Genomic DNA, 21,892 nt, shown 5'->3' with positions numbered 1-21,892 from the left:
GTGGCACTGAAGGAGCCTTGGCAGAGATTTCTGCGGTGCTGCTGGGGCCGGGCTCCTCGGGCTGGGCTCTCTCTGTGCCTTTTCCTCCCCTCGCTGGGGCTCGGGCCAAGGCTGCGTGGCCATGGGTCGCTCTGGCCCCAGGCAGGGTGGGGGCTGAAACCTGCAGAGCTATTAAAGGCTTGGACACTGAGTGCTGTCGGGCTCCTCCGCTTCTCCCCAGCGTGCAATTTATTTGAACTTTGGCAAGGGAGCAGCTCGCAGATGAGATTTTTTTTTTCCCCTAAGGAGGAAAAAAGCACGGCCAGCTGCGGGGCTGCTGCTCGGGGCTGTCCCCGGCTGGTGTGGAGCTCCGGGGCTGCCTTCCCCTCGTGCCCCCCGTGCCTCCTCCCTGGCTCTGCCACGGGGTCTTTATCTCGGCAGCTGAACCAGCATCAAGGCAGAGGGAGGCAGGTGGAGGGGCCTTGAGATAAGCAGGCAGACAAAACAGGGAGGGAAGGAGGGAGGGAGGGGGCCCCTGCCCGGCCCTTTTAAACAGCGCAGCCCCCCCAGAGCCCGGCACTGCCGTGGTGGTGCCCATGGAGCAAACCACGGTGCTGATCACCGGCTGCTCCTCGGGCATCGGGCTGGGGCTGGCCGCCCGCCTGGCAGCCGATTCTGCTCGCAGGTTCAAAGGTAAAGGGGCGATGCTGTGCCACAGGGGGTCCCGGCACCGAGGGGGTCCTGGCACCAAGGGGGTCCCGGCACCGAGGGGGTCCCGGCACCGAGGGGTTCTCCCCCCGCCGGTCCCTGGGGTGGCAGCGCTGCCCCGCGGCCCCGTTTTCTCCCCCAGTGTTCGCCACCATGCGCGACCTGGCCAAGAGCGAGCGGCTGCGGGAGAGGTTTGGGGGCGGCTGCCCCGAAACGCTGGAGCTGCTGCAGTTGGACGTCACCGACCCGCGCTCGCTGGCCGCCGCGGCGCAGCGGGTGCAGGGGCAGCGGCTGGACGTGCTGGGTACGATTCCCACCACCCCCCCCGGGCATCAGCCGGGACCGGGTGCCAAAAAATAGGATGAGCCACGGTGGTCCTGCATGGGGCTGGGGGGTGCTGCAGCCCTAAGGATGGGGTTGGGGGCGTAGGGAGGAGGGATGGGGTCTGGTGCCCGTGTCCCCGTCCCCGATCCGTCGCCCTGGTGCTGGGGGTGCCCGGCTGACGGGGGCCGTGCCCCGGCAGTGTGCAACGCGGGGGTGGGCCTGATGGGCCCCCTGGAGACGTGCTCCGAGCAGGCCATGAGGACGGTGTTCGAGGTGAATCTCTTCGGGGCCATCCGCACCATCCAGACCTTCCTGCCCGCCATGAAGCGCCGCAGGGCCGGCAGGATTGTGGTCACCGGCAGCATCGGGGGGCTGCAAGGTGGGCACTGCATGGGGGGGGGGGTGGTGGGCTGTGCTGGCTTGGGGAGGGGGGTGCCCGGCTCTCAAAGCACCGCTCTGCCCCAAGGGGTGCCCTTCAATTCCGTGTACTGCGCCAGCAAATTCGCCGTGGAGGGGCTGTGCGAGAGCCTGGCCATCGTCCTGCGGCCCTTCAACATCCAGTGAGTGCCGGCAGCGGCGCGGGGAAGGGGCACAGAGCTTGGGGCTGGGGGCTGACAGCCCCCCCCACCCCCATTTGGGGCTGCTCCTTCCCGCAGCGTGACGCTGGTGGAGTGCGGGCCGGTCAATACGGGCTTCCTGCAGAACCTGCAGCGAGCAGACCCCGAGGGCAGCGAGCTGCAGGGGCTGGACCACGAAACACGGAGCCTCTACTGCAGGTACCTGCGGCACTGCCACGGCCTCTTCCGAGACGCTGCCCAGGAGGTGGAGGAGGTGCTGCAGGTGGGATGGGGATGGGATGGGATGGGGATATGGGATGGGATGGGATGGGGATATGGGATGGGATGGGGATATGGGATGGGATGGGGATATGGGATGGGATGGGATGGGATGGGATGGGGATATGGGATGGGATGGGATGGGGATATGGGATGGGGAGATGGGATGGGATGGGATGGGGAGATGGGATGGGATGGGATGGGGAGATGGGATGGGACGGGGATATGGGATGGGATGGGATGGGGATATGGGATGGGATGGGATGGGATGGGATGGGATGGGATGGGATGGGATGGGATGGGATGGGATGGGATGGGGGCTTGGGGCCGGTGCTGAGCCCTGTGCGGTGCCAGGTGTTCCTGGAGGCCATCAGCACCCCCTGCCCACCCCTGCGCTGTGCCACCACCCAGCTCTTCGCCCCCCTGGCGCGCCTGAAGCTGGCCAGCCCCGACGGCTCCGACTACGTGCGGGCCATGCACGACTTCGTCTTCGGCCCCGGTGATGATGGCGGGGACCAGCCCTGAGCACCGGCACCCGCAGAGCACCCAGCAGGGGATGGGACCCTCGGTGCCAGCAATAAACCCCTGCTGCTGCCCCACGGCTCCGGCTCCGGCCCCGCTGTTTGTGGGGCAGGACGGCACCGGCGGGGTGGGGGGCGGTGGGTGGGGGGTGGTGGGCATCGCCTGCGCTGGGAGGGTGGGACTGGGGAACCAGTGGGGGGGCTGGAGTGGGGGGCATGGGGGATCGAGGGGGTGATACTGGGACTGGGCAGGAGATACTGGGACTGGGCAGCCGGTACTGGGATTGGGCAGCCGGTACTGGGACTGGGCAGCCAGTTTGGGGCTGTTTTAGCGACTGGTACCAGGGCTCCAGCAGGCACTACGGGGGCTCTTTGAGCCACTGGGGTCCGGTGGGCAGTCCTGGGGCTGCGGGACACAGCAGGGGGGTGGGCGGGCAGCCGGGACCGAGCCCCCAGCGGGCAGCACCGAGGCCGGGCGAGCAGCACCGAGCCTTTAACGGGAAGCACCGAGCTTTTAACGGGAGGCACCGAGCCTGCAGCGAGCAGCCCCGGGACCCCCTCCGGTTGCCCGCACCCCTCCCGTTCCCCTCCGGCTCCCCGAAGCCCCCCCGGGGCGGCGATGCCGCCCTCGCTCCGCCACCGGGGCGGCGCCGGGGCGGTCCGGTGACGCGTTCCGGGCAGGCTCCGTCTTTCCGGCGGGGCCATGGCGCCGTTCCCGTCGGGGCTGTTGGTGCTGACGGCCCCGCTGGGCTCGGTACCGGGCCGGGCGGCGGCTGCGCTGGCGGCGGCGGCGGGGCTGGTGGCGGGGCCGCTCTACGTGCACCTGCAACCGGGGCTGCTCCTGGGGGGCTCCGCACCGCTCCCCGCCGCCCCTCCGCCGGCTCCGGTTTTGCTCCGGGCTTTGGCCGCCCTTTACTCGGCGGCGGCGGCGCACCGGGGGCTGGACGTGCGCGTCCTGCTGGGTCACGGGCACCGGCTGGCGGAGCCGCCCCGCGTCCTGCTGGCCGACGGGGGGGGCGGCGACGAGGACCCGGTGAGCTTCGGGCTCCGGCAGCTGGCGGCCGCCGCTTACGGTTGCCCCCCCGGGTTGCCCACCCTGCTGCTGGGCGACCCCGACGGGCCCCGGGTTGCCCCCGAGGGCACCGAGGGGGAGCTGCCCGCCTACCCCGACGTGGTGGTGGGGGGCACCTTCGATCGGCTGCACGGTGCCCACCGCCTGCTGCTCAGCGCCTGCTGCCTCCTGGCCCGGAGGAGGCTCCTGGTCGGGGTGGCGGACGGGGAGCTGCTCCGCCGTGAGTGCTGCGGGGGTGGCACCGGGGGTAGGGGACATGGGGGGGGGACGGCCCCGGGGGTAGGGGAGGCGGGAGAGGGTCGTGGTGGAGGGTTTGGGGTGGGGGTGGTGGGGAGAGGGGTGTGGAGTTTGCCCTGGGAAGCCTGGAGGGGCTTGGGGGGAGGTTGGTGGGAAGGGGGTTGGGGGGTCTGCACCCCAGTGTCCCTGCACCCCAGTGCCACCGCGGGTAGGGGGACAGCGGGAGACCCCCCGGGATTTGGGGTGAGACCCACCAGGAGCGGGGGGCTTTGGAGAAGGCAGGCCCCAAAACCCCAGGACCGGTTCCTCTCCCTCTCTCCCTTCCCATTTATCCATCGCGTCGTGACCCCGCGCTCAGCCCCCGCGCCCCCCCCGTGCCCCGCAGACAAGGTGCTGAAGGAGCTGATCGAGCCCTACGAGCTGCGGGCCGCCAAACTGCGCGAGTTCCTGGCGGACGTGCAGCCCGCGGTGCTGTACGACATCGTGCCCCTGGCCGACCCCTACGGCCCCGCCGCCACCGACCCCGAGCTGAGCTGCATCGTGGTCAGCGAGGAGACGCGCAAGGGAGGGGAGGCCGTGAACAAGAAGAGACTTGAGAACGTAATTTTGGGGAGGGGGCTGAGAATTCCCAGTCCCACCACCGGCGGGCTCAGTGGGCTCCTTGTCCTGGCAGGGGCTCGCTGCGCTGGAGCTCTTTGAGATCCAGCTGATCAAAGACCCCGAGCACGGCCGGAACGAGGAGGAGAAGATCAGCTCCTCCAGCCTGCGGCAGAGGCTGCTCGGGACGCTGCTGCGGCCCCCACGGGTGAGGGGGGGACACTCGGAGGGGTTGCGATGGTGTCGGGGGTCTGGGGGGGCTGTGGGACCCATAAATGGGCTGGACCCCGCTGCTGGCTTTGGGAAATGTCCCTAAAGACGCCCGTGGTGCTCCTGTCCTGAACTCCTGGAGCAGGTCTGGGTGAAATATGGGGTAGAAAGCAGGCAGTGGTCGGGGTTTTGGGGTCCCAAATGGGGTCACCGGTTTGGGTGAGTTGTGGGGTGAAAGCTCGATGCCCTGGTGAAGTCAGGGAGCCGCAGGGATGGCAGCCTGGGGTGCTGGAGCCAGCCTGTCCCCTGCCACTGGGGGGACATTTGGGGGTCTGCCTGCCTTTGGCACATCCCAGGGAAGGACAGGGCCGCGCTCTGCAGGGCCGGGAGCTGCCACGACGCCCGCGGGATCCTCGTGTGCCACCCCCCAGCCTGACGGCAGCCCCCGTCCCCGCAGGAAGCCCCCACTTTGCCGCCTCGCCCCTACGTGATCGGGCTGACCGGAGGCACCGGCAGCGGCAAAACCTCCATCGCCAGGCTCCTGGGGCAGCTCGGAGCCTTCCTCATCGACGCCGACAAGCTGGGCCACGCCGCCTACCTCCCCGGGGGCCCTGCCTACGAGCGGGTGCTGGCGGCGTTTGGGGCAGGTAGGGGTCCCTGGGGATGGCTGGGTGAGCCCAAAGGGGCAAAGTTTTCCCCCAAATCCTCCGTGCCCCGTGGCGGAGCTGCTTTCAGGGGGCTGGTTCGGGGCTCTGGGCTGAGCTGCTGCGTGTCCGACCTTTTCTGGAGTGTGATAAGGAGATCCCGGGTCCGGTCCCGCACCGGGGGGCCCTTTGGGGTCCTGTGCTGAAGTCCTGCTCTGCCCCGTGGGCCTCATCTTACCACGGGGGTGTCAGTGGGGTTCGTCCCGTCCCAAACACGTTCCCCTCCTGCCTTGCAGAGATCCTGAGCGAAGACGGGACGATTAACAGGAAAGTCCTCGGGGCCAAAGTGTTTGGAAACCAGGTAAAAGCGGCGCGGGGAGTGTCAATATTTAACCTCCCGAGCTCAGAGCTGTCTCCGCGTCCATGCCGGGGGCTTTTTGCTTCGCAGCCCTTTGAGCTCCTGGCCCTATTCCTGGCAGCAGTGCCGCACGGCGGGGGCAGGACACGGGGATCACTTCCCCGTCACCACGTCAGCGGCCACGCAGGACGTGCCCCCGGCACCCTTGGCAGCTGCTGCTGCTGCTTCCCCAGCCCTGCTTCCCTCTGTCCTTCACCCAGCACCGAGCTGAAGCCCCGCCGTGCGCGTCACCCGTGCCCTGTGGCCGTCAGGGGACTTGGACGCGTGGCAAGTGGGGCTCGGTGACCCCGCAGCTGCACCGGGAGCCCCCGCTCGCTGGTGCCGCCGCAGCCCAGGCTCCTCCTGAGGGTCCCTCGGGGGCTGGAGGGTCCCACGGGGATGCTGCGGTGCGAGGGGGGCTCTGCCAAGCGCTCCTCCTGCTGAAATTCTGCTGAGAGAAGGGTGGGAAAGGGAAAAGAGCCGGCAGTCATCGGTAGACACCAGAGCCTTCACCCAGCGTCTCTCCCGGTGTCCCCTGGTGCCGATTTCTGCCCTCGTTGGCCCCCCAGGAGCTCTGAACCCCGCTGTGCTTCCCTTCCAGGAGCGGCTGAAGAGCCTCACGGACATCGTGTGGCCTGAGATCGCCCGGCTGGTCAGGAAGGAGATCGGGGAAGCCGATGCTCAAGGTAACCGGGGCGCGCAAACGGGGGCGTTCGCTCCTGTGCCGCGCTCCAGGTGCCCCCTGCCCCATGGATTCCGCTGCTCTGGGCAGCACCGCGAGGATTTCCCATGCTCAGCCCCTGCTTTTTTGGCTGGGGATTTTCACTGCTGCTGGTGTGCTGCCTGCTCCGAAACAGCCCCAATTTGTTTGTGAGCAAAACCTTCCCAGCTCCAGGGGGGGCTTGACGGGCGTTTGGCTGCAGGCATCAGCTTGGGGTGTGCAGGGGGCACCTGAACCCCCTGATATGGGGCATTTGAGCAAACGCAGCCCCCGAAAGCAGCCCGAGGAGCGCTCGTGGTGCCCTGCGTGGCCGGGAACAACGAGCGATGGCCTCGTCCTGCAGGAAAAGCCGTGTGCGTGCTGGATGCGGCCGTGCTGCTGGAGGCTGGCTGGCAGGAGATGGTGCACGAGGTGTGGACGGCCGTGATCCCCGAGGAGGAGGTGGGTGCTGCCCTCCTGCTGAGCCCCGCTGCCCCCTCCCCAAACCCCTGAGTGTCCCCCCCCTGCGCTCCCCCCAGGCTGTGAAGCGCATCATGGAGAGGGACGGGCTGAGCGAGGGGGCTGCTCGCAGCCGGCTGCGGAGCCAGATGAGCAACAGCCAGCGCGTGGAGCAGTCGCAGGTGGTGCTGTGCACGCTGTGGGAGCCCGAAATCACCCGCAAGCAGGTGAGCTGCCGGCCACCGAGCTGGGGTCTGCATTTGGGGGGGCGAGGGGGGGACCCCAGGCTGGGACGGGGATGGAGGGCTGCGTGCTGGGGCTCACCGCGAGGCTGATGTGGTGTGGGATGAGGGATGAGTTCACACAATCCCAGAATTGTTGGGGTTGGAGGGGACCTCCAGGATCCCCCAGTCCAAATTTTTAACCTAACATCCTTTAAAGCCCTGCAGGGCTGGGGGCTGCAGCACCTCCCCGGGCAGCCCATCCCAATCCCAATCCTCTCAGCCCTTTCGGTAAAATTCTTCCTCACGTTCAGGGTTGGGAATGGAGCAGGGAAGGGGCAGAAGATTTGGGAGCCCTTCTTTTGGGGTTCCTCCCTCCCTGACGGCCGTTCCCTGGCAGGTGGAGAAGGCCTGGGCCCTCCTGCAGCAGCGCCTGAGCCACGCACCCGGATCGCCGTCCCGCTAACGGCCCCGTGGGACACCGAGCACCGAGCAGCACCGGGACATGGGGCGAGGGCACCGTCCGTGAAACGGGTGCGGAGGGGCTGGGGCTGACCCCCCCCCGCTGCGTCCCCACCCCGCAGAGGGGCCGGGAGCCCCCTGCCCTGATGCCACCGCCGCCGGACACCGTGACCCCAGGAGTGGGAATGAGCTGGAATCGCTGCGGCAGTGCCTTGGGTCAAAGGGCTGAGCCCCCCCCCGCTGGTTCCTGCACGTCCTGAGAGCGGGGGGCACCGCCTGAAGCCCCCCCCTAAAACCCCCAGGGCTTGGGGACAGGCCCTGGGCACTGTGAGCCCGTCCCGCTGTGCCAGTTAAAGAGCAGTTTTCCTCCGCAGTGTCTGTGGGGTGTTTTTGTCCCCTTTTTCAGCCGTTCCCCCCCCGGGGGCTGCCCCCACCACCGCCGCCACCACCCCAGGGGCTTCTTCCCCGCTCGGAGGGGGGCAGCAGCCCACCAGGGTGTCCCCCGGTGCCACCAGCCAGTGTCCCCCCGGTGCCACCAGCCCACGGCCGGGGCTGCTCGGGGGCTCTGCCCTGCTCCCGGTGCTGGTCCCGGTGCCCTCATCCTTGGGCTCCCCCCTCTGCGTTCCCGTTACACCGGGGGTGGCTCCACCGGGAGCGGTTTGGGAACCCCGGAGGGTCCCGGTGCTGGTCCCAGTGCCAGTCCTGGAACTGGTCCTGGTCCCGGTACTGGTCCCGGTGCCGATCCCGGTGCCGGTCCTGGACCCGGTCCGAGTGCGGGGGGGGGTGGGCGGGGCGCCCGGTCCCGCCCCCGGCGCTCCCCCGTGATATCAGCGGGCACCCGGGGCTGTCCCGCCCCGGTACCGGCACGGGGCACGGGGCCGCGCAGAGCAGAGCCGAGCCATGGCCGGGTGCGGGCGGACGCTGCTCGGGGCTGCTGCCCGGTGAGACACCGGCACCGGGACCCCGGGACCCCGGGACACCAGGACACCGGGACCGGGGTCGGTGCAGAGCACCGAGGGGCAGCAGCTCCGGTTTTCTGACCCCCTTTTTATCCTCTCCAGGTGCCCCGGTGCCCTCCGCTCCCCGTGCCCGCAGCCGGTGCAGCCCGCGCGGCCGTTCCTCAGCCTGGTGGGCTCCAGTGCCACCGGGTACCGGGAGCACCGCGTCCTGGGGTGAGTTTGGCACCGGAGAGGGGGGGGGGACCCGGTTACCGGGTGGGTGCGAGGTGCTGGTGCTGAGCTGTATTTTTGCCTCCCCCCCCCCAGATATTCGGCGCAGCAGATGTACGAGCTGGTGGCCAACGTCGGGGACTACCGGCTCTTCGTGCCGTGGTGCCGCCGCTCGGCCGTGCTGTCCCGCCGCGGCCACGTGCTGCGGGCCGAGCTCGAGGTCGGCTTCCCCCCCCTCCACGAGCGGTACCTCTCCGAGGTGTCCCTGGGGCCCCGGCAGATCCGGGTAAGCCGTGGTGTTCCCCCCCCCTGTCTGGGTTTGGGGCTCAGCAGGATCCACGTGGGGGGGAAAAGCTGGGGGCAGGGGGCACTGGGGGCGAGGGGCTGCGATGCACCCCGGATCCGGAGACCCCAAACTACTCCTGTGCAAGGAAAGCTGCCCCCAGCAATGCTCCCCCTGCCCTAAAACCGCTCCAGCAGCCCCGTGTCCTGTCCCCTGCTTGGCACTTGGGGATGGGGCCAGGGCCGTTTCTGTTGCTCATCCCGGTGCTGGGTGCCCGGTGCCGGGACCCCCAGCAGCTTTTTTTGCCCCCCCGCAGGCGGTGAGCAGCGACTGCCGGCTCTTCAGGCACCTGGAGACGCTGTGGAGCTTCGGGCCGGGGCTGCCGGGGCGGACGGACAGCTGCTCGCTGGATTTCTCGGTGAGTTTACAGCACCGGGGACCAGGCCGGGCTTTGGGGGCAGGGGGCTGCCGGCCCCGCTGCGTCCCCCCCGAGCCTTCCCCAGCACCTCCCCGCCTCCTGCCAGGTCTCCTTCGAGTTCCGCTCGGCGCTGCACTCCCGCCTGGCCGCGCTCTTCCTGGACGAGGTGGCCAAGCAGATGGTGGCCGCCTTCGAGGGCCGGGCGCGGGAGCTCTTCGGGCCGCAGGCTGCACAGCGAGCAGCGCGCCGGGCCTGAGCTCGGCCTCCCCCTGCCCCCAGCCCCGCTGAGGCCTCCCCCTATTTATGGCTATTTAACCCCCCCGGAGATAATTTATTGTTTTTTTTGTAAGCCCCGCTCCTGTTGAACGCTGTCGACACCAGGACCAAGCGGCCTCGGGCCGTGCGGCCGCTCTGTTTGTGGTGCTTGGGCAATAAAATTTGGGGCACGGACTGGCTCGGGATTGTTCTTTCTCCCCGTGTGGCCCCCATCCCTGTGCTGCCCCTTGTCCCTTTGCTGTCCCTGTCCCTGTCCCCATGCTGCACCCCATCCCTGTCCCATCTCTGTCCCTGTCCTACCCCTGTCCCTGTCTTGTCTCCATCCCCTTGCTGTCCCCATCCCGTCCCTGTCCCCATCCCGTCCCTGTCCCCACGATGTCCCCAACCTGTCCCCATGATGTCCCCAACCCATCCCCATGCTGTCCCCATCCTGCGCCCCATGCCTGTACTGTTCCTGTCCCCATCCCCATCCTGTCCCTGTGCTGTCCCCTGTCCCTGTCCCATCCTCGTCCTGTCCCCATCCCCTTGCTGTCCCTGTCCCCTTGCTGTCCCCATCCTGCCCCCCATCCCCGTCCTATCTCTGTGCTGTCCCCTGTCCCCGTGCTGTCCCCATCCCATCCACGTCCCTGTCCCCTTGCTGCTCCCTGTCCCTATCCCGTCCCCATCCCGTCCCCGTTCCCGTCCCCGCCCCGCCCCCGCCGCCCCCCCCCCGGCCGTTCCCGGGGTCAGGGCCGAGGGAAGGCCGCGGCTCACGGCCTCTGCCCCGGGCCCGGTGCCCCCTGCGTCACAGTGACGTCAGCGCCGTTACGCAAACACCGGGCACCGACCCGGCCCCGCCCCCTGCCCCCGGCCCCGCCCCCTCCTCCCGGCCCCGCCCCCCCCTCCCGGCCCCGCCCCCTCCTCCCGGCCCCGCCCCCTTCCCCCGGTCCCGTCCGGGCGCCCCCTGGCGGCGCCTCGGGCCCGCATTTCCCATCAGCCCCCGCGGCGGGCACGTGACCGGGGCGGGCGGAAGATGGCGGAGCCGCCCGGGGCCGCGGCCGAGGACTCGTGGGGCAAGGTGAGAACGGGGGGGGGGAGGCACCGGGAACCGGGCACGGGCCTCACGGGGAGGGGCTGCGGGGGGGTGAAGGTCAAGGTGAGGGGCGGAGGGCAAAGGGCCAGGGGGCCCGGTTGGGTCCGGTAGGGCCCGATTCGGCCTGGTCGAGGGGGCCCGGTTCTGTCCCGGTTGGTCCCAGTTGAGCCCGGTGGGTCCCGGTTGAGCCTGGTTGGGGCCCGGTTGAGCCCGGTTCGTCCCGGTTAAGTCCCGGTTGAGCCCAATTGGGTCCCATTTGGGCCCGGTTCATCCCGGTTGGGGCCCGGTTGGGCCCGGTTCGGCTCGGTTGGTCCCCGTTGAGCCCTTTTCGTCCCAGTTGGGTCTCGTTTGAGCCCGGTTGGGGTCCGGTTGGGTCCCTGTTAGGTCCCGGTTGAGCCCTGTTCGGCTCTGCTGGGTCCCCGTTGAGCCCAGTTGGGTCCCGGTTCGGCCCGGTTGGGCCCGGTCGGGTCCCGTTGTGCCCGGTTGCGCTGACCGCCGCCTTCTCCTTGCTGCCCCAAGGTGGACGCCGCCTACGGTGACAACGGCCTGGACTCGGGTAGGTGCTGCCGGGGCTCGGGGCTGCGGCCGGACCCGGCCCGGGGCTCCCCGGGACTCGGGGGGGCGGCGGCGGGGAGAGGGGGGGGGGGGCCCGTGGCCGCCCCTCGCCCCTCACCGGCCGCCTGCCCACCCGCAGTGCTGCTCGGGGACTGCGCCCGCAAGGGGAGCGTCGTGTCCCGCGCCAACAGCATCGGCTCCACCAGCGCCTCGTCCGTCCCCAACACGGGTGGGTTTTGGGGGCAGGCCCCCGGTCATTGCCTCTTCTGATCCCTACGGTTGGGTTTTGGGGTCCATCTCCCAGTCATTGTCTTCTCCATCCCCATTATGGGTGGGTTTTGGGGTCTGTCCCCTGGTCATTGCCTCCTCCATCCCCCACATGGGTGGGTTTTGGGGGCTGCCCCCCAGTTATTCCCTCCTCCGTCCCCATCACAGATGGGTTTTGGGGTCTTTCCCCAGGTCGTTCCCTTCATCCCCCTGCCTGCTGCCTGGCCCCATGTGGAGAGAGCGGGGGTGTCCCTGAGCTGCCCCAGGGGCTGTGACAGAGCTGCACGAGGAAGGGGCCCAGCTTGAGCCCCCCCCTTCCCGTGCTCACATTTTTTTGTCGCCCCGCAGACGATGAGGACAGCGACTACCACCAGGAGCCCTACAAGGAGTCCTACAAGGACCAGCGCAGGCGGGCGCACACGCAGGCAGAGCAGAAGAGGCGAGATGCCATCAAGGTAACCCCGAGGCCGTGGGAGCGCGGTGGCTCACCCCTTCCCGGGGCCCTGCGGCGCTCAGGACCCTGCTTTTTGTGCCCCTTTCCCCTTTTTTTTGCTGCTGCATTTACTCCCCTGAGCCCTGCGTGTGCCGGGAGCCGCCTTGGCTCCGTCTGGCTGCGTGGTGGGAGCTGGGGTTTGGCCCCGTGTGAAGCCACGGCAGAACTGGACACCCCAAACCCTGCGTGTGAGCCCTGGGTGGGGTGGGCTGTGTGACCCCACACCCCAAACATGTGGCTCTGCTTCCCCACAGAAAGGCTACGACGACTTGCAGGCCATCGTCCCCACCTGCCAGCAGCAGGACTTCTCCATCGGCTCCCAGAAGCTGAGCAAGGCCATCGTCCTCCAGAAAAGTGAGTCCTGAGGGGGGAGGGAGAGTAAAAAGGTGCTCCCAAACCCCAAAACACCCTGCAACAGCTTGGGGGGGAGGGATCTTGTGGTCAGGGGAGGCCGGGTGCTGACCCACGGGAGAGTTGGGGCCACCAGGAGCTGGTGGTGCCCAGGCTTGGGGCTGCCACTGCCCTGGGGGTCTCGGGGGGGCCGTGCGTGCTCCCAACGCCTCGCGCTGTATTTTCTTGCTCAGCCATCGACTACATCCAGTTCCTGCACAAGGAAAAGAAGAAGCAAGAAGAGGAAGTTTCTATTCTCAGGAAAGAGGTGATGGCCCTGAAGATCATGAAAGTGTAAGCAAAACTGCTCACTCGCTGCCCTCCTTCCTGCTGCTTTTCTCCCCCATCCTTGCGAGGCTCCTGTGGGGTGCTCCCAGCGCTCCCCAGGCAGCCCAGCACCCAGGGTACCTATCCTGCGCCTCCCCGCTGGCATCCCTCCTCGTTAGGGGCTCGTTAGCAGGGCTCTGGCTCAGGCCAGCTGGTGGGGTTGAGCGTGAGGTGGATCTGAGTCTGAAAACAGATCTGCTCCTGGTGGCTGAGAGGCTGCAGCTGCCCGGAGTTTATTCACCCGCGGGCTCCTGGCTGGTTGCAGGAACTACGAGCAGATCGTGAAGGCTCACCAGGACAACCCGAACGAGGGAAAGGACCAGATCTCCGACCAGATGAAGTTCAACGTTTTCCAGGGCGTCATGGATTCCCTCTTCCAGTCCTTCAACGCCTCCATCTCAGTCACCAGCTTCCAGGAGCTCTCGGCCTGCGTCTTCAGCTGGATCGAGGAGCACTGCAAGCCCCAGGTGAGCACGGGCACCGGGCGGTCCAGGAGGGGCTTCTCCAGTCCTAACGGTTCCGTGGTTGTAAGATCCCACCTCCAGCTGCCAGGCTGGCGTGGGGCTGGAAGCTGGCCCCTTAAAACAGTTCAGGAGGGGTCCTGCTCCTTCCCAGCACGTCCTTAAGACACCCAAAAGTTTGCTGGGAGTTAAGAAGTCGTTGAGAGGGGTGAGGCACGCAGGCAGAGCAGGTCCTCGTCATGCCAAGGCCCTGCAGCCCAGGACCACGGAGGGGTGATCACTTCCATGCACCGCGTGTGCCCCCCGACGGGGATTTTAGCAGGAGCAGCTCGCCAGGGAAGGGCTGCTCCTCCCCTGCAACAACTGACCCGGTCTCCTCTCTGCCCCAGACGCTCCGGGACATCGTCATCGGGGTCCTGCACCAACTGAAGAGCCAGCTGTACTGAGCCTTCCCTCACCAGCAGCTCCGGGGCTGCCGCCTCCTCGGCTCCTGCTGGAGCTGGGCGCCACTGGGAGAGGCCGGGCCGTGCCCCTCGGGGCTGTTCCTGAAGCTTCTCCGTTTATTTATTGTGACTGCAAAACCGAAACCAGGCTGTGCGCGCATCTCTGCTCCACAGGTACTGGCACAGCTGACGTTACCAAGTACTTCTAGGGACTTAGCAAAGGGAAAAGGGAAAAAAAAAAGTGTTTTGAATGTGTCGTGGCAGCCAGCAGAGAGTCCTTAGCTCAGGCAGGCGTGTGGTGCTTGGGTTTGCCTGTGCCACTGACTCTCCACAGCCACAGCCGGGCTGGCAGGGCAGCTCTGCTCCGTAACAGGCTGGGCTAAAAACCCTTCTGACCCAAGGAAATGAAAAAAGCATGCTAAAAGCTGTTGTAACACAGATTAGGAGGGTTCCACAGCTGTGGGCTCTCTCTCCCTCCCTCTGAAGCAGCTCCTAGGAGGACAAGAGGCTGTCCTGGGCTTGTGGAGATGCTTTGGGGAGCTGCAGGAAGGATCAGCCCCTCACTGCCAGGGCCGTGCTCGCAGGGAGCACACCAGGGCCTCGCTGTCCTGACCTCTCTTTGCAGCCATAAAAGCCCAGAAGGGAGCAGACTTTCTTTGCAGTCTTTTCCTGCTTGTGCTCGTTGAGATGTGCCTGGCTTCATCGCGCTTCGGGTCGTGACGTGGCCGTGCTGACCAGGGAAGTAGTGCAGTAACCGCAGCCCCGCGCTGCCGGGAGCTCTCACTGCTCCTTCTTAGAACCATAGGATTTTTTTTATACGTATATACGCATAACCAGCCTTGATTTTATTTTATAAATCACTCAAATCATTGTGAAGCCCTCTCGGTGTCAGCTTTGCAGACAGATCCTTGCTGGGACAGTGACCGTGACCCCCACAGAGGGGGTGGAGCAGTGCAGGAGCCGTTTGCTGCTCTCGGGGGTTTTTGGACCCCCTCCACAGCAGCGATGCCTGCAGCAGGGTCTGGTCTCACTCATCACCTTCTTGCTACCCCTCCAGCAGCTATTTTAGGGTGGTTTTCCCCCTGTAATGCTGTTTCCCAGCTCCACGTTGTTGGTCGGGATGCTGCAGTTTGAGCTTGTTTAAGCTGCTCCTACCTGACTCGAGAGGAACCCTTCTGGGGATTAATTTTTATGCGAGATTCTTCCCCAGCCCCCTTTTTTTTGGGTGTTCTTTTCAATTCAAAGCAGTGGAAGCCCCCAAGGAGCTGAGCTTGGGGGCGATGCCTGGAGTTGGTAACGTGGGGCAGCCGTGGCCCTGGAGGGGTTGCTTGGTGAGGAAGGAAAACACTGCCGGGGGCTGAGAGCCTCTGCCAGAAGCAGCCCCCCACCTCGCGAGGAGGACGGGGGCTTTTACAGACCTGCCGTTATTTTTCTATGACGAGAAGTAATGAAATAAATTGTGCTGAATGTTTTAATGACATCTCTGCTTTGAGTTCTTGTGGCTGGGCTCCCGGAGCCTTTCCCTGGAGCAGGTAAGAGTTGGACACAAAATTTCTGGAAGCCCAGCCCTTCACAGCAGCTGTGGCTCAGCTTTCCAGCTGTGCTTTTTACCCTCCTGGCTCTCGCCTTCTACCCCCCAGGCAGGGGAGCTGCACCCAAGGGTGGCCCTGCAGCACTCTGAACACAGAAGACACCACACCAAAGCACATCTGGAACAAAAGCAGGGTGTTTAATGAATCCTAGTCTCGTGTACAGCTCCGTGCACCCCCTGAGAAGCCGCCCCCTGCCTTTCAGTTTGCTGAACTCGTGCTGGGGCTCTGCAGCCCCCACCAAACCCCGTTCATTCACCTGTACCAGGCACTCGCTTCCTCTTCTTGCTACACCACCAGAGCCTCCAAACCAGGGCAGTTACAGCTTCCTGGCCACAGCCCGGTGAAGACACCGGCCCTCAACAGGACACTGGGCTGAAGGTAAGGAAAAAAATGGCATTCCCTCGGCAAGGGAGAAAGGGAAAGGGCTCAGTGCTGAGTTAATCGTTCCAACCACCCTTCCAGGGGCAAGGCACTTAAACACACACAAAAGATGTGGGACAAGCCCAAAAAAAAAAAAAAAAACAGCCCAAAACCAGCAGCTGAGTTTCAGCAGCACGTTCTGTTCCCTGAAGTGAAGGCCTCCCTCAGCACCTCACACGGCTGCAGGCAGGGTGACGTTGTGGTCCTCGTCTGTTTCGATGCCAACCTCCTCCTGTGTGAGGACAAAAGGGGCTCGGGGCAGGATGGGAGCTGCTGGCACAGCCCTCCAGGGGCAGAGCCAGGCGCTGGGACTTACAAAGAACTGCTTCTTGCTTTTGGGGTACCCCTCCAGGATGGCATCGAGCAGCTCGGTCGCCTGGCAGGACAGAGAGAGCCCTGGGGTCAGGCTCAGGGCTGACTCCCAGCCTCTGCTGCAGCTGCCAGGCACTGGTCCGCAGGGGGTGTCAGAGCCAGCACAGCTCAGGAAGAGGTGGAAACTGCTCTTTCTGATTGAAGGAGCATTCCTTTTGTTTCCACAAGAACAAACAATATTCAAAGATGTTTCTTACTGGGGTATTTCAGTGACATGGCCTTTCCCAGAGGCTTTGATACACGTTAGTCCTTACCAAGCCCGGGTGGCGCTCGGCAGTGAGCACAGAGCGCCTTTAATAGTCACAGTGTTTGCCTGAAGTCCCCCCAGTCTGTGTCACAGCTCACAGAACACTTGCCAAGCAATTCTGCCGACTGTGCCTGTCCCCTACGGGCACCAGCATCACCATGGGACTGTCACTGCCACTGCTCCCCCACCCCGTGTTCACTGCAGAGCCTTACCATCCGCTTCCTCTTCCTCCACTCCTTGCAGTACAGCCTCTGCTCACTGCACACCTGCCAAGAGCAAGGCAAAGTGAGAACAACCCAGCCAGGAGCCTACCTGCGGAGCCTCTGTAAGCCCAAAGCTGGGAAATGTCTGGTTCCAAGGACGTTGTACATCTGGGCTATGGCCAGAGGGGTTTCAGGCAGCAGGAGCAACTCCAAGCCCTTACAGGGACATGAACTGTGCCTTGTGACGGCTCAGGAGAGGGACGGGTTGAATTGATAAAGTGCCCAGCCCCTCTTCACCTTCTCTTTTTCCTCTGGCGTGACGTGGTTGGTGGCAGACTTGATCCTCTCCAGCTTGTCCGCGTAACCGGCGCAGTCCTTCCTCAGCTCCTCCACCTCCCGGGCCATCTCGGGCGTCGTCATGGAGCCGCTCAGCTCCCTCAGCTCTGCAAGGCAACGCCGATCACCGGCAGGACCAGCAGCCGGCTCCCAGCCACCCGACCCCGCAGCCCACGGCCGGCACCGGGGCCGTACCGGGAGCCCTCACCCGCTTCCATCTGCCGGCAGCCCTGCTGCAGAGCCTGCAGCTGAGCCGACAGCGCCGCGATCTCCCCATCCAGCCCTCGCAGCTCCGCATCGCTGGCGGCCGGGAGCTGCTCCTGGAAGGGGGGGGAGGAAGCAGCAGGAGCTCAGCGGGACCTGGGGGGGGGGGGGGCTGGGGCAGGGCTGGGGCCGGCCCGGAGCTCACCTGGTCGGCGAAATAAACCTTCTGCTTGCCGTACACCTTCTCGCGGATGTGGCCCTGCTGGGCCAGCTGCTCCAGCGCCTTCACCACGGCCTGAGGGAGGCGGGCGGTCAGCAAGGCCCCGCTCCCCGCCCCGTTAGGCCCAGCCAGGCCCGGCCCGGCCCGGCCCGCTCACCGCCTTGCCCAGCCCGTGCTCCCGCTGCAGGTTCCCGAAAACGTCCTGGGCGCTGTAGGGGCGGTTCTGCTCCCGCAGGTACCGCAGCAGGACGGCGGCGGCTCCTGGGGGACAGCGGCGCGGTCACCGCGGGCGGCCCCAGCCCCTCCGGGAGCCCCCCGGCCCCGCCAGCCCTCACCGCCCGCCGCGGGGCCCTCCCGCCCCTTGCTCATCCTCCTCCTCCGCCGCCCGCCGACCAAATGACGCGCTTCCGGCGCGGCGAGCGAACCACCCCCGACGATTGCAGCCAATCGGAGCGGGAGGGAGGAAGAGGGGAGGGCGGTGATTGGAGGAGGGACGCGAAGCCACGCCCAGAAATGGGAGGGGCGGGGGTGCGCGGGTTGTTTGAGAGCAGGGTCCGGGTCACGTGGTGTGTGTGTATGGGGGGGCGTCGAGGCTCCCGAGGGAGCTCAGGTCTACCCAAAGGATTCCATTGGGAGCAGACGGGGGAAAGTGTCCAGGGCCCTGGTTAGGGTCATTAGGGTTTGGGTTAGGGTCATTAGGGTTCGTGTTCGGGTCGTTAGGGTTCGTGTTCGGGTTAGCTCCATCATTAGGGTTAGGGTTTGGGTTAGGATTAGCTCTGCCATTCGGTTAGGGTTCAGGTTAGGGTTAGAGTTAGGGTTAGTGTTGTTAGGGTCAGTGTTGTTAGGGTCAGGGTCATTACGTTTAGGGTCGTTAAGGTTAGGGTTAAGGTTAGGGTTAGGGTCATTAGGCTTAGAGTTGGGGTCATTAGGGTTAGGGTTTGAGTTAGGGTTAGAGTTAGGGTTAAGGTTAGGGTTAGGTTCAGTGTTAAGGTCATTAGGGTTAGGGTTAAGGTTAGGGTTTGGGTTAGAGTTAGAATTAGGGTTAAGGCTAGAGTTAGCGTCAGTAGGGTTAGGGTCATTAGGGTAATGGTTAGGGTTCGCTTTAGGGTTTGGGTCGCAGGGTAGGGTCATGAGGTTTAGGGTTAGGGTTAGGGTCATTACAGTTACGATGAGGGTCAGGTTTAGGGTTAGCGTTCCGGTTAGGGTTGTTTGGAAAGCGAGGAGGCGCAGAGCCCTGCGTCCTGTGGGGTTGTGTTAAGGCCCCCGGGGCCGTCCCGGTGTCCCCAAGGCTCCCGTTGGGATCTCCCCGCTCTGACCCCAGCGCCGCCCCCGCTGCTCCCCGGGGTCCCCCTCAGCGGCGAGCCGGAAGTGACGTCATCAAACGGCGCCACGGCCCGGGGCCTAGCGATGGCGGCGGCGGCGACCGGGGCTGGGGGCACCGGGGGGGGGGCGGAACCCCGGACCCCAGCCCCTGAACCGGCCCCGGCAGCCGCCCCCTGCCCCCCGCCTGCCCCGGGAGCCGCGGCCGGGTGGGATCCGGCCGGTACCGGGGGCCTGGAGCGGGGCTGGGGGGGGCCCGGCCGTTAACGGGCGGCGGGGAGAGGTGGGCCCAGCACCGGGTGCGTGGGCCTGTGGGGTGGGGGCGGGCACAGCTCGGCCTCCGCACCTCCAGCTCGTTATCCCCGCTTATAATTCATTATTCCTTGGCTTCATTACCTTAATTACACGCCCCGGCGCTCCCTGGCTGTGGTGTGTTACCTCTGGGGTGAATTATTTTACCCCGCAGCCTTTGATGTCTGCCCGGTGCTAAATGAAACGTTTGTGCTCGTCCTCACAGGGCCCGGCCTGGCTGGAAGGCGGCGGCGAGGCTCCGGGTGTCGGCGGTTCCCTGCCCTGCAGCCTCTGGACAGGCAGCGAGGAAGGCAGCGAGGCCGCGGGCAGCACCGGAGCTGCTCCCTGCAGGGTTTGGGTGAGGCCCTGAGCACACAGGGGCACGGCCGAGCGCCTTCGGAGGCCTCCTGAGGTGGGTGCTTCCAGGTATTCTGTTTTCCTACTCCATCAGAAGGTGCTGTAAGGGAAAGCAAAGTGGGAAGTGGTTGGCGTGTCCCCCAAGGGCCTGTGAGCAGGCGTGGTGCGAGGCCTGGGGCTGGTGAGGCCAGGAGGAGGTCAAAGAGAGGGAATTCCTGCGGGAGCCGTGCTGCAGGTACTGTGAGCACAAGGCCTGGAATGCAGCAGGTGCTGCCCAGGTGGGGGTATAGCTCAGGGGTAGAGCATTTGACTGCAGATCAAGAGGTCCCCGGTTCAAATCCGGGTGCCCCCTCCCCTTTTCCTCCTCTTTTTGCCCCCAAAAGGTCCATTTGGGGCTTCTCAGTTGACTGCTTTCCCCTGAACTGTTTGCAGGGAACGTCCTCTGGCAGACGTGGCGGTAGCCAGGCAGCAAGAAGAAGATTGACAGGAGAAGAGGACTGGCACCGTGGAGGTTGTGAGCAGAGAGGTATTTCCTTCAGTGTTTTTTGTGCTGGGAGTAATTTGTTGGGGTGCTGGAATTGTTTGGAATGAGCGGAAAACTTCCAGCCATGGAGGAGGCTGACGCAGGGGGTATAGCTCAGTGGTAGAGCATTTGACTGCAGATCAAGAGGTCCCTGGTTCAACTCCAGGTGCCCCCTCTTTTAAATGTCTTTTTCAACCAGCTTTTGGCCCAGGAAAGCTCAGGGCTTCTGCTCTGAGTTGCCCTGCGCTGTTTTTGTCTAAGTTTGCAATTTTCTGTAGTAACTCTTTGCAGAAGTTATGTCCATTGCCCTGTCCAGGCTGCTGCCAAGTTAATGAATCTTAACCCGTGGTCAGACACTGGCTGTGTATAAATGTTTTTAAAACCACCTGGTGCAGGTGTTGCTTCAGGGGGTATAGCTCAGTGGTAGAGCATTTGACTGCAGATCAAGAGGTCCCTGGTTCAACTCCAGGTGCCCCCTCTTTTTATTGTGTTTTTTTCAGGAAAAAGGACGAGGTGTTTGCCTTATTTTTAGATCCTCTGAGCTACTGTTTGGCCAAAGGGCTGGTCTCTGAACCAAACCCAGGACAGAGCATTAATCTAAAAACTCAGCCAAATCTGTATGCTTGTCAGTGACTAAGCAAAGGCACAATGCTGCCTTCTGGGCTGTAGGAGTTGTTTTGATCAGCCAAGAGACTGCAGTGGTTCTACGCTTTGTCTCCTCTATTGATTCTCTGAATATACTTTGGCATGTGCATTTCAGTGCAAAGGAGTCTGTCAAATAAAAAAAAACAAAAAACTGAGCTCTCTGTGATTTTTGTTTTTGTTGTTGTTTTTTTTTTCCTGCACCTTTCTGGTTGCTCACCCAAGGGGGTATAGCTCAGTGGCAGAGCATTTGACTGCAGATCAAGAGGTCCCTGGTTCAACTCCAGGTGCCCCCTCTCTTTATTGTTTTTTTCATCCTGCCTTTTGCTTAGGAGAGTTCAGGGCTTCTTCTCCAAGTAGCTGTGTGCTGTCTGTGTGTTTTTGTTTGAGGTGAAATTCTCTCTAGTATCTCTTTGCAGAAATGATGTCCATTACTCCGTCCAGGCTGCTGCCAAGTTGATGAATCTTAACCCGTGGTCAGACACTGGCTGTGTATAAGTGCTTTTAAAACCACCTGGTGCAGGTGTTGCTTCAGGGGGTATAGCTCAGTGGTAGAGCATTTGACTGCAGATCAAGAGGTCCCTGGTTCAACTCCAGGTGCCCCCTCTTTTTCTTGTCTTTTCTTGTCTTTTTCAGCCTGCATTTTGCCAGAACTCATAACAGGAAAAAGATGGACACACCACCTTAGGTCTCAGGAGCTTGTCCTACGTGTTGGAGTCTTTGTGCTGCAATATTCAAGGCACTCAGTGCCTGTCTCCTAGGAACCTACCGGGCTTCTGCCCTGCGTGAGGAGCTCTGCTTCTGTGTGTGTTTGGTCTTGATTTCGTGCAGTGACTCCCTGCTGCCATCCATTATGGTAGGTTCATTACCTTGCCCAGGGGGCTGTTGGTTAAAGGCTTCTATCCACTGGACATGGACACTGGGCTCCGCGTGCAGTGCTGTAAAATTCCTCTGTGCAGGTGTTACTCCAGGGGGTATAGCTCAGTGGTAGAGCATTTGACTGCAGATCAAGAGGTCCCTGGTTCAACTCCAGGTGCCCCCTCTTTTAAATGGCTTTTTCAGCCAGGCTTTGGCCCAGGACAGCTCAGGGCTTCTGCTCTGAGTTGCCCTGCACTGTTTTTGTCTAAGTTTGCAATTTTCTGTCCACAGTTATGTCCACTGCCCTGTCCAGGCTGCTGCCAAGTTAATGAATCTTAACCTGTGGTCAGACACTGGGTGTGTATAAGTGCTTTTAAAACCACCTGGTGCAGGTGTTGCTTCAGGGGGTATAGCTCAGTGGTAGAGCATTTGACTGCAGATCAAGAGGTCCCTGGTTCAACTCCAGGTGCCCCCTCTCTTTACCTCCTTTTCCATCCTTTCTTCTTTACAGACAGAATAGGGAGAGACCTTCTTATTCCCCAGAGGTTTTAGAGGTCACTTCACGTTCTTTTGCCAACCTGTCATGGTTTCAGCTGGGAGAGAACTAATTTTATTAGTTAAGGCTAGGATGATGCTGTGGTTTGGATTTTTGATGAAAACAGTGGTGATAATACACTGATGTTTTAGTTGCTGCAAAGCAGTGCTCACCCAGAACCGAGGACTCTTCTCCTGCTGCCCTGCTGGGAGAAGGCTGGGAATGCACAAGCCAGGAGGGGAGCAGAGATC

The 21,892-nt window shown here is 63.9% G+C and overlaps 5 protein-coding genes, 1 long non-coding RNA gene and 7 other non-coding genes across 15 annotated transcripts; 12 read left to right on the top strand and 1 right to left on the bottom strand.

Moving 5' to 3' along the window:
- The first annotated feature begins 322 nt into the window (after positions 1-322).
- On the top strand, positions 323-2,448 carry HSD17B1 (hydroxysteroid 17-beta dehydrogenase 1). Of its 2 annotated transcripts, XM_068661009.1 has the most exons (6): positions 340-672; positions 830-991; positions 1,211-1,390; positions 1,478-1,571; positions 1,668-1,851; positions 2,202-2,448. In XM_068661009.1, the coding sequence occupies exons 1-6, from the start codon at positions 576-578 to the stop codon at positions 2,370-2,372; spliced, it is 888 nt and encodes a 295-aa protein (XP_068517110.1). In that variant the 5' UTR covers positions 340-575; the 3' UTR covers positions 2,373-2,448. The 2 variants fall into 2 exon arrangements, with proteins under 2 accessions (XP_068517111.1, XP_068517110.1); XM_068661010.1 differs by lacking the exon at positions 830-991 and having other exon boundaries at positions 323-672.
- A 595-nt stretch (positions 2,449-3,043) lies between these two features.
- Positions 3,044-7,740, top strand: COASY (Coenzyme A synthase). The gene is made up of 9 exons (XM_068661003.1): positions 3,044-3,660; positions 4,063-4,277; positions 4,351-4,482; positions 4,942-5,131; positions 5,425-5,489; positions 6,127-6,211; positions 6,590-6,687; positions 6,765-6,911; positions 7,306-7,740. The coding sequence occupies exons 1-9, from the start codon at positions 3,072-3,074 to the stop codon at positions 7,369-7,371; spliced, it is 1,587 nt and encodes a 528-aa protein (XP_068517104.1). The 5' UTR covers positions 3,044-3,071; the 3' UTR covers positions 7,372-7,740.
- Positions 7,741-7,876: 136 nt separating this feature from the next.
- LOC137844545 (coenzyme Q-binding protein COQ10 homolog B, mitochondrial-like) lies at positions 7,877-9,687 on the top strand. Its single transcript, XM_068661004.1, has 5 exons — positions 7,877-8,308; positions 8,429-8,539; positions 8,633-8,822; positions 9,136-9,237; positions 9,344-9,687. The coding sequence occupies exons 1-5, from the start codon at positions 8,268-8,270 to the stop codon at positions 9,491-9,493; spliced, it is 594 nt and encodes a 197-aa protein (XP_068517105.1). The 5' UTR covers positions 7,877-8,267; the 3' UTR covers positions 9,494-9,687.
- A 768-nt stretch (positions 9,688-10,455) lies between these two features.
- On the top strand, positions 10,456-15,001 carry MLX (MAX dimerization protein MLX). The gene is made up of 8 exons (XM_068660974.1): positions 10,456-10,570; positions 11,105-11,141; positions 11,280-11,369; positions 11,756-11,862; positions 12,155-12,254; positions 12,485-12,584; positions 12,883-13,084; positions 13,468-15,001. Exons 1-8 carry the CDS (start codon positions 10,526-10,528, stop codon positions 13,522-13,524), a joined length of 738 nt encoding a protein of 245 aa, XP_068517075.1. The 5' UTR covers positions 10,456-10,525; the 3' UTR covers positions 13,525-15,001.
- A 228-nt stretch (positions 15,002-15,229) lies between these two features.
- On the bottom strand, positions 15,230-17,583 carry PSMC3IP (PSMC3 interacting protein). The gene is made up of 8 exons (XM_068660975.1): positions 17,451-17,583; positions 17,273-17,376; positions 17,101-17,190; positions 16,900-17,011; positions 16,653-16,798; positions 16,365-16,418; positions 15,850-15,909; positions 15,230-15,765 (listed from the first exon to the last, which is right to left on the bottom strand). Exons 1-8 carry the CDS (start codon positions 17,482-17,484, stop codon positions 15,706-15,708), a joined length of 660 nt encoding a protein of 219 aa, XP_068517076.1. The 5' UTR covers positions 17,485-17,583; the 3' UTR covers positions 15,230-15,705.
- A 1,141-nt stretch (positions 17,584-18,724) lies between these two features.
- On the top strand, positions 18,725-21,611 carry LOC137844371 (uncharacterized). 2 transcript variants are annotated; one of them, XR_011089887.1, is made up of 3 exons: positions 18,725-19,138; positions 19,516-19,609; positions 20,668-21,611. It is a non-coding gene; the product is annotated as an uncharacterized lncRNA (long non-coding RNA). The 2 variants fall into 2 exon arrangements; XR_011089888.1 differs by lacking the exon at positions 20,668-21,611 and adding an exon at positions 20,107-20,661.
- Positions 19,364-19,435, top strand: TRNAC-GCA (transfer RNA cysteine (anticodon GCA)). The gene has a single exon. It is a non-coding gene; the product is annotated as a tRNA-Cys (tRNA).
- Positions 19,710-19,781, top strand: TRNAC-GCA (transfer RNA cysteine (anticodon GCA)). Its single transcript has one exon. It is a non-coding gene; the product is annotated as a tRNA-Cys (tRNA).
- Positions 20,013-20,084, top strand: TRNAC-GCA (transfer RNA cysteine (anticodon GCA)). Its single transcript has one exon. It is a non-coding gene; the product is annotated as a tRNA-Cys (tRNA).
- Positions 20,473-20,544, top strand: TRNAC-GCA (transfer RNA cysteine (anticodon GCA)). The gene has a single exon. It is a non-coding gene; the product is annotated as a tRNA-Cys (tRNA).
- Positions 20,783-20,854, top strand: TRNAC-GCA (transfer RNA cysteine (anticodon GCA)). Its single transcript has one exon. It is a non-coding gene; the product is annotated as a tRNA-Cys (tRNA).
- TRNAC-GCA (transfer RNA cysteine (anticodon GCA)) lies at positions 21,219-21,290 on the top strand. The gene has a single exon. It is a non-coding gene; the product is annotated as a tRNA-Cys (tRNA).
- Positions 21,510-21,581, top strand: TRNAC-GCA (transfer RNA cysteine (anticodon GCA)). The gene has a single exon. It is a non-coding gene; the product is annotated as a tRNA-Cys (tRNA).
- Positions 21,612-21,892: the final 281 nt, after the last annotated feature.

Source organism: Anas acuta, chromosome 25, assembly GCF_963932015.1.
Source record: "Anas acuta chromosome 25, bAnaAcu1.1, whole genome shotgun sequence".
In the NCBI taxonomy this organism is placed as follows: Eukaryota; Metazoa; Chordata; class Aves; order Anseriformes; family Anatidae; genus Anas; species Anas acuta.
This window is presented reverse-complemented; position numbering and strand designations above follow the sequence as displayed.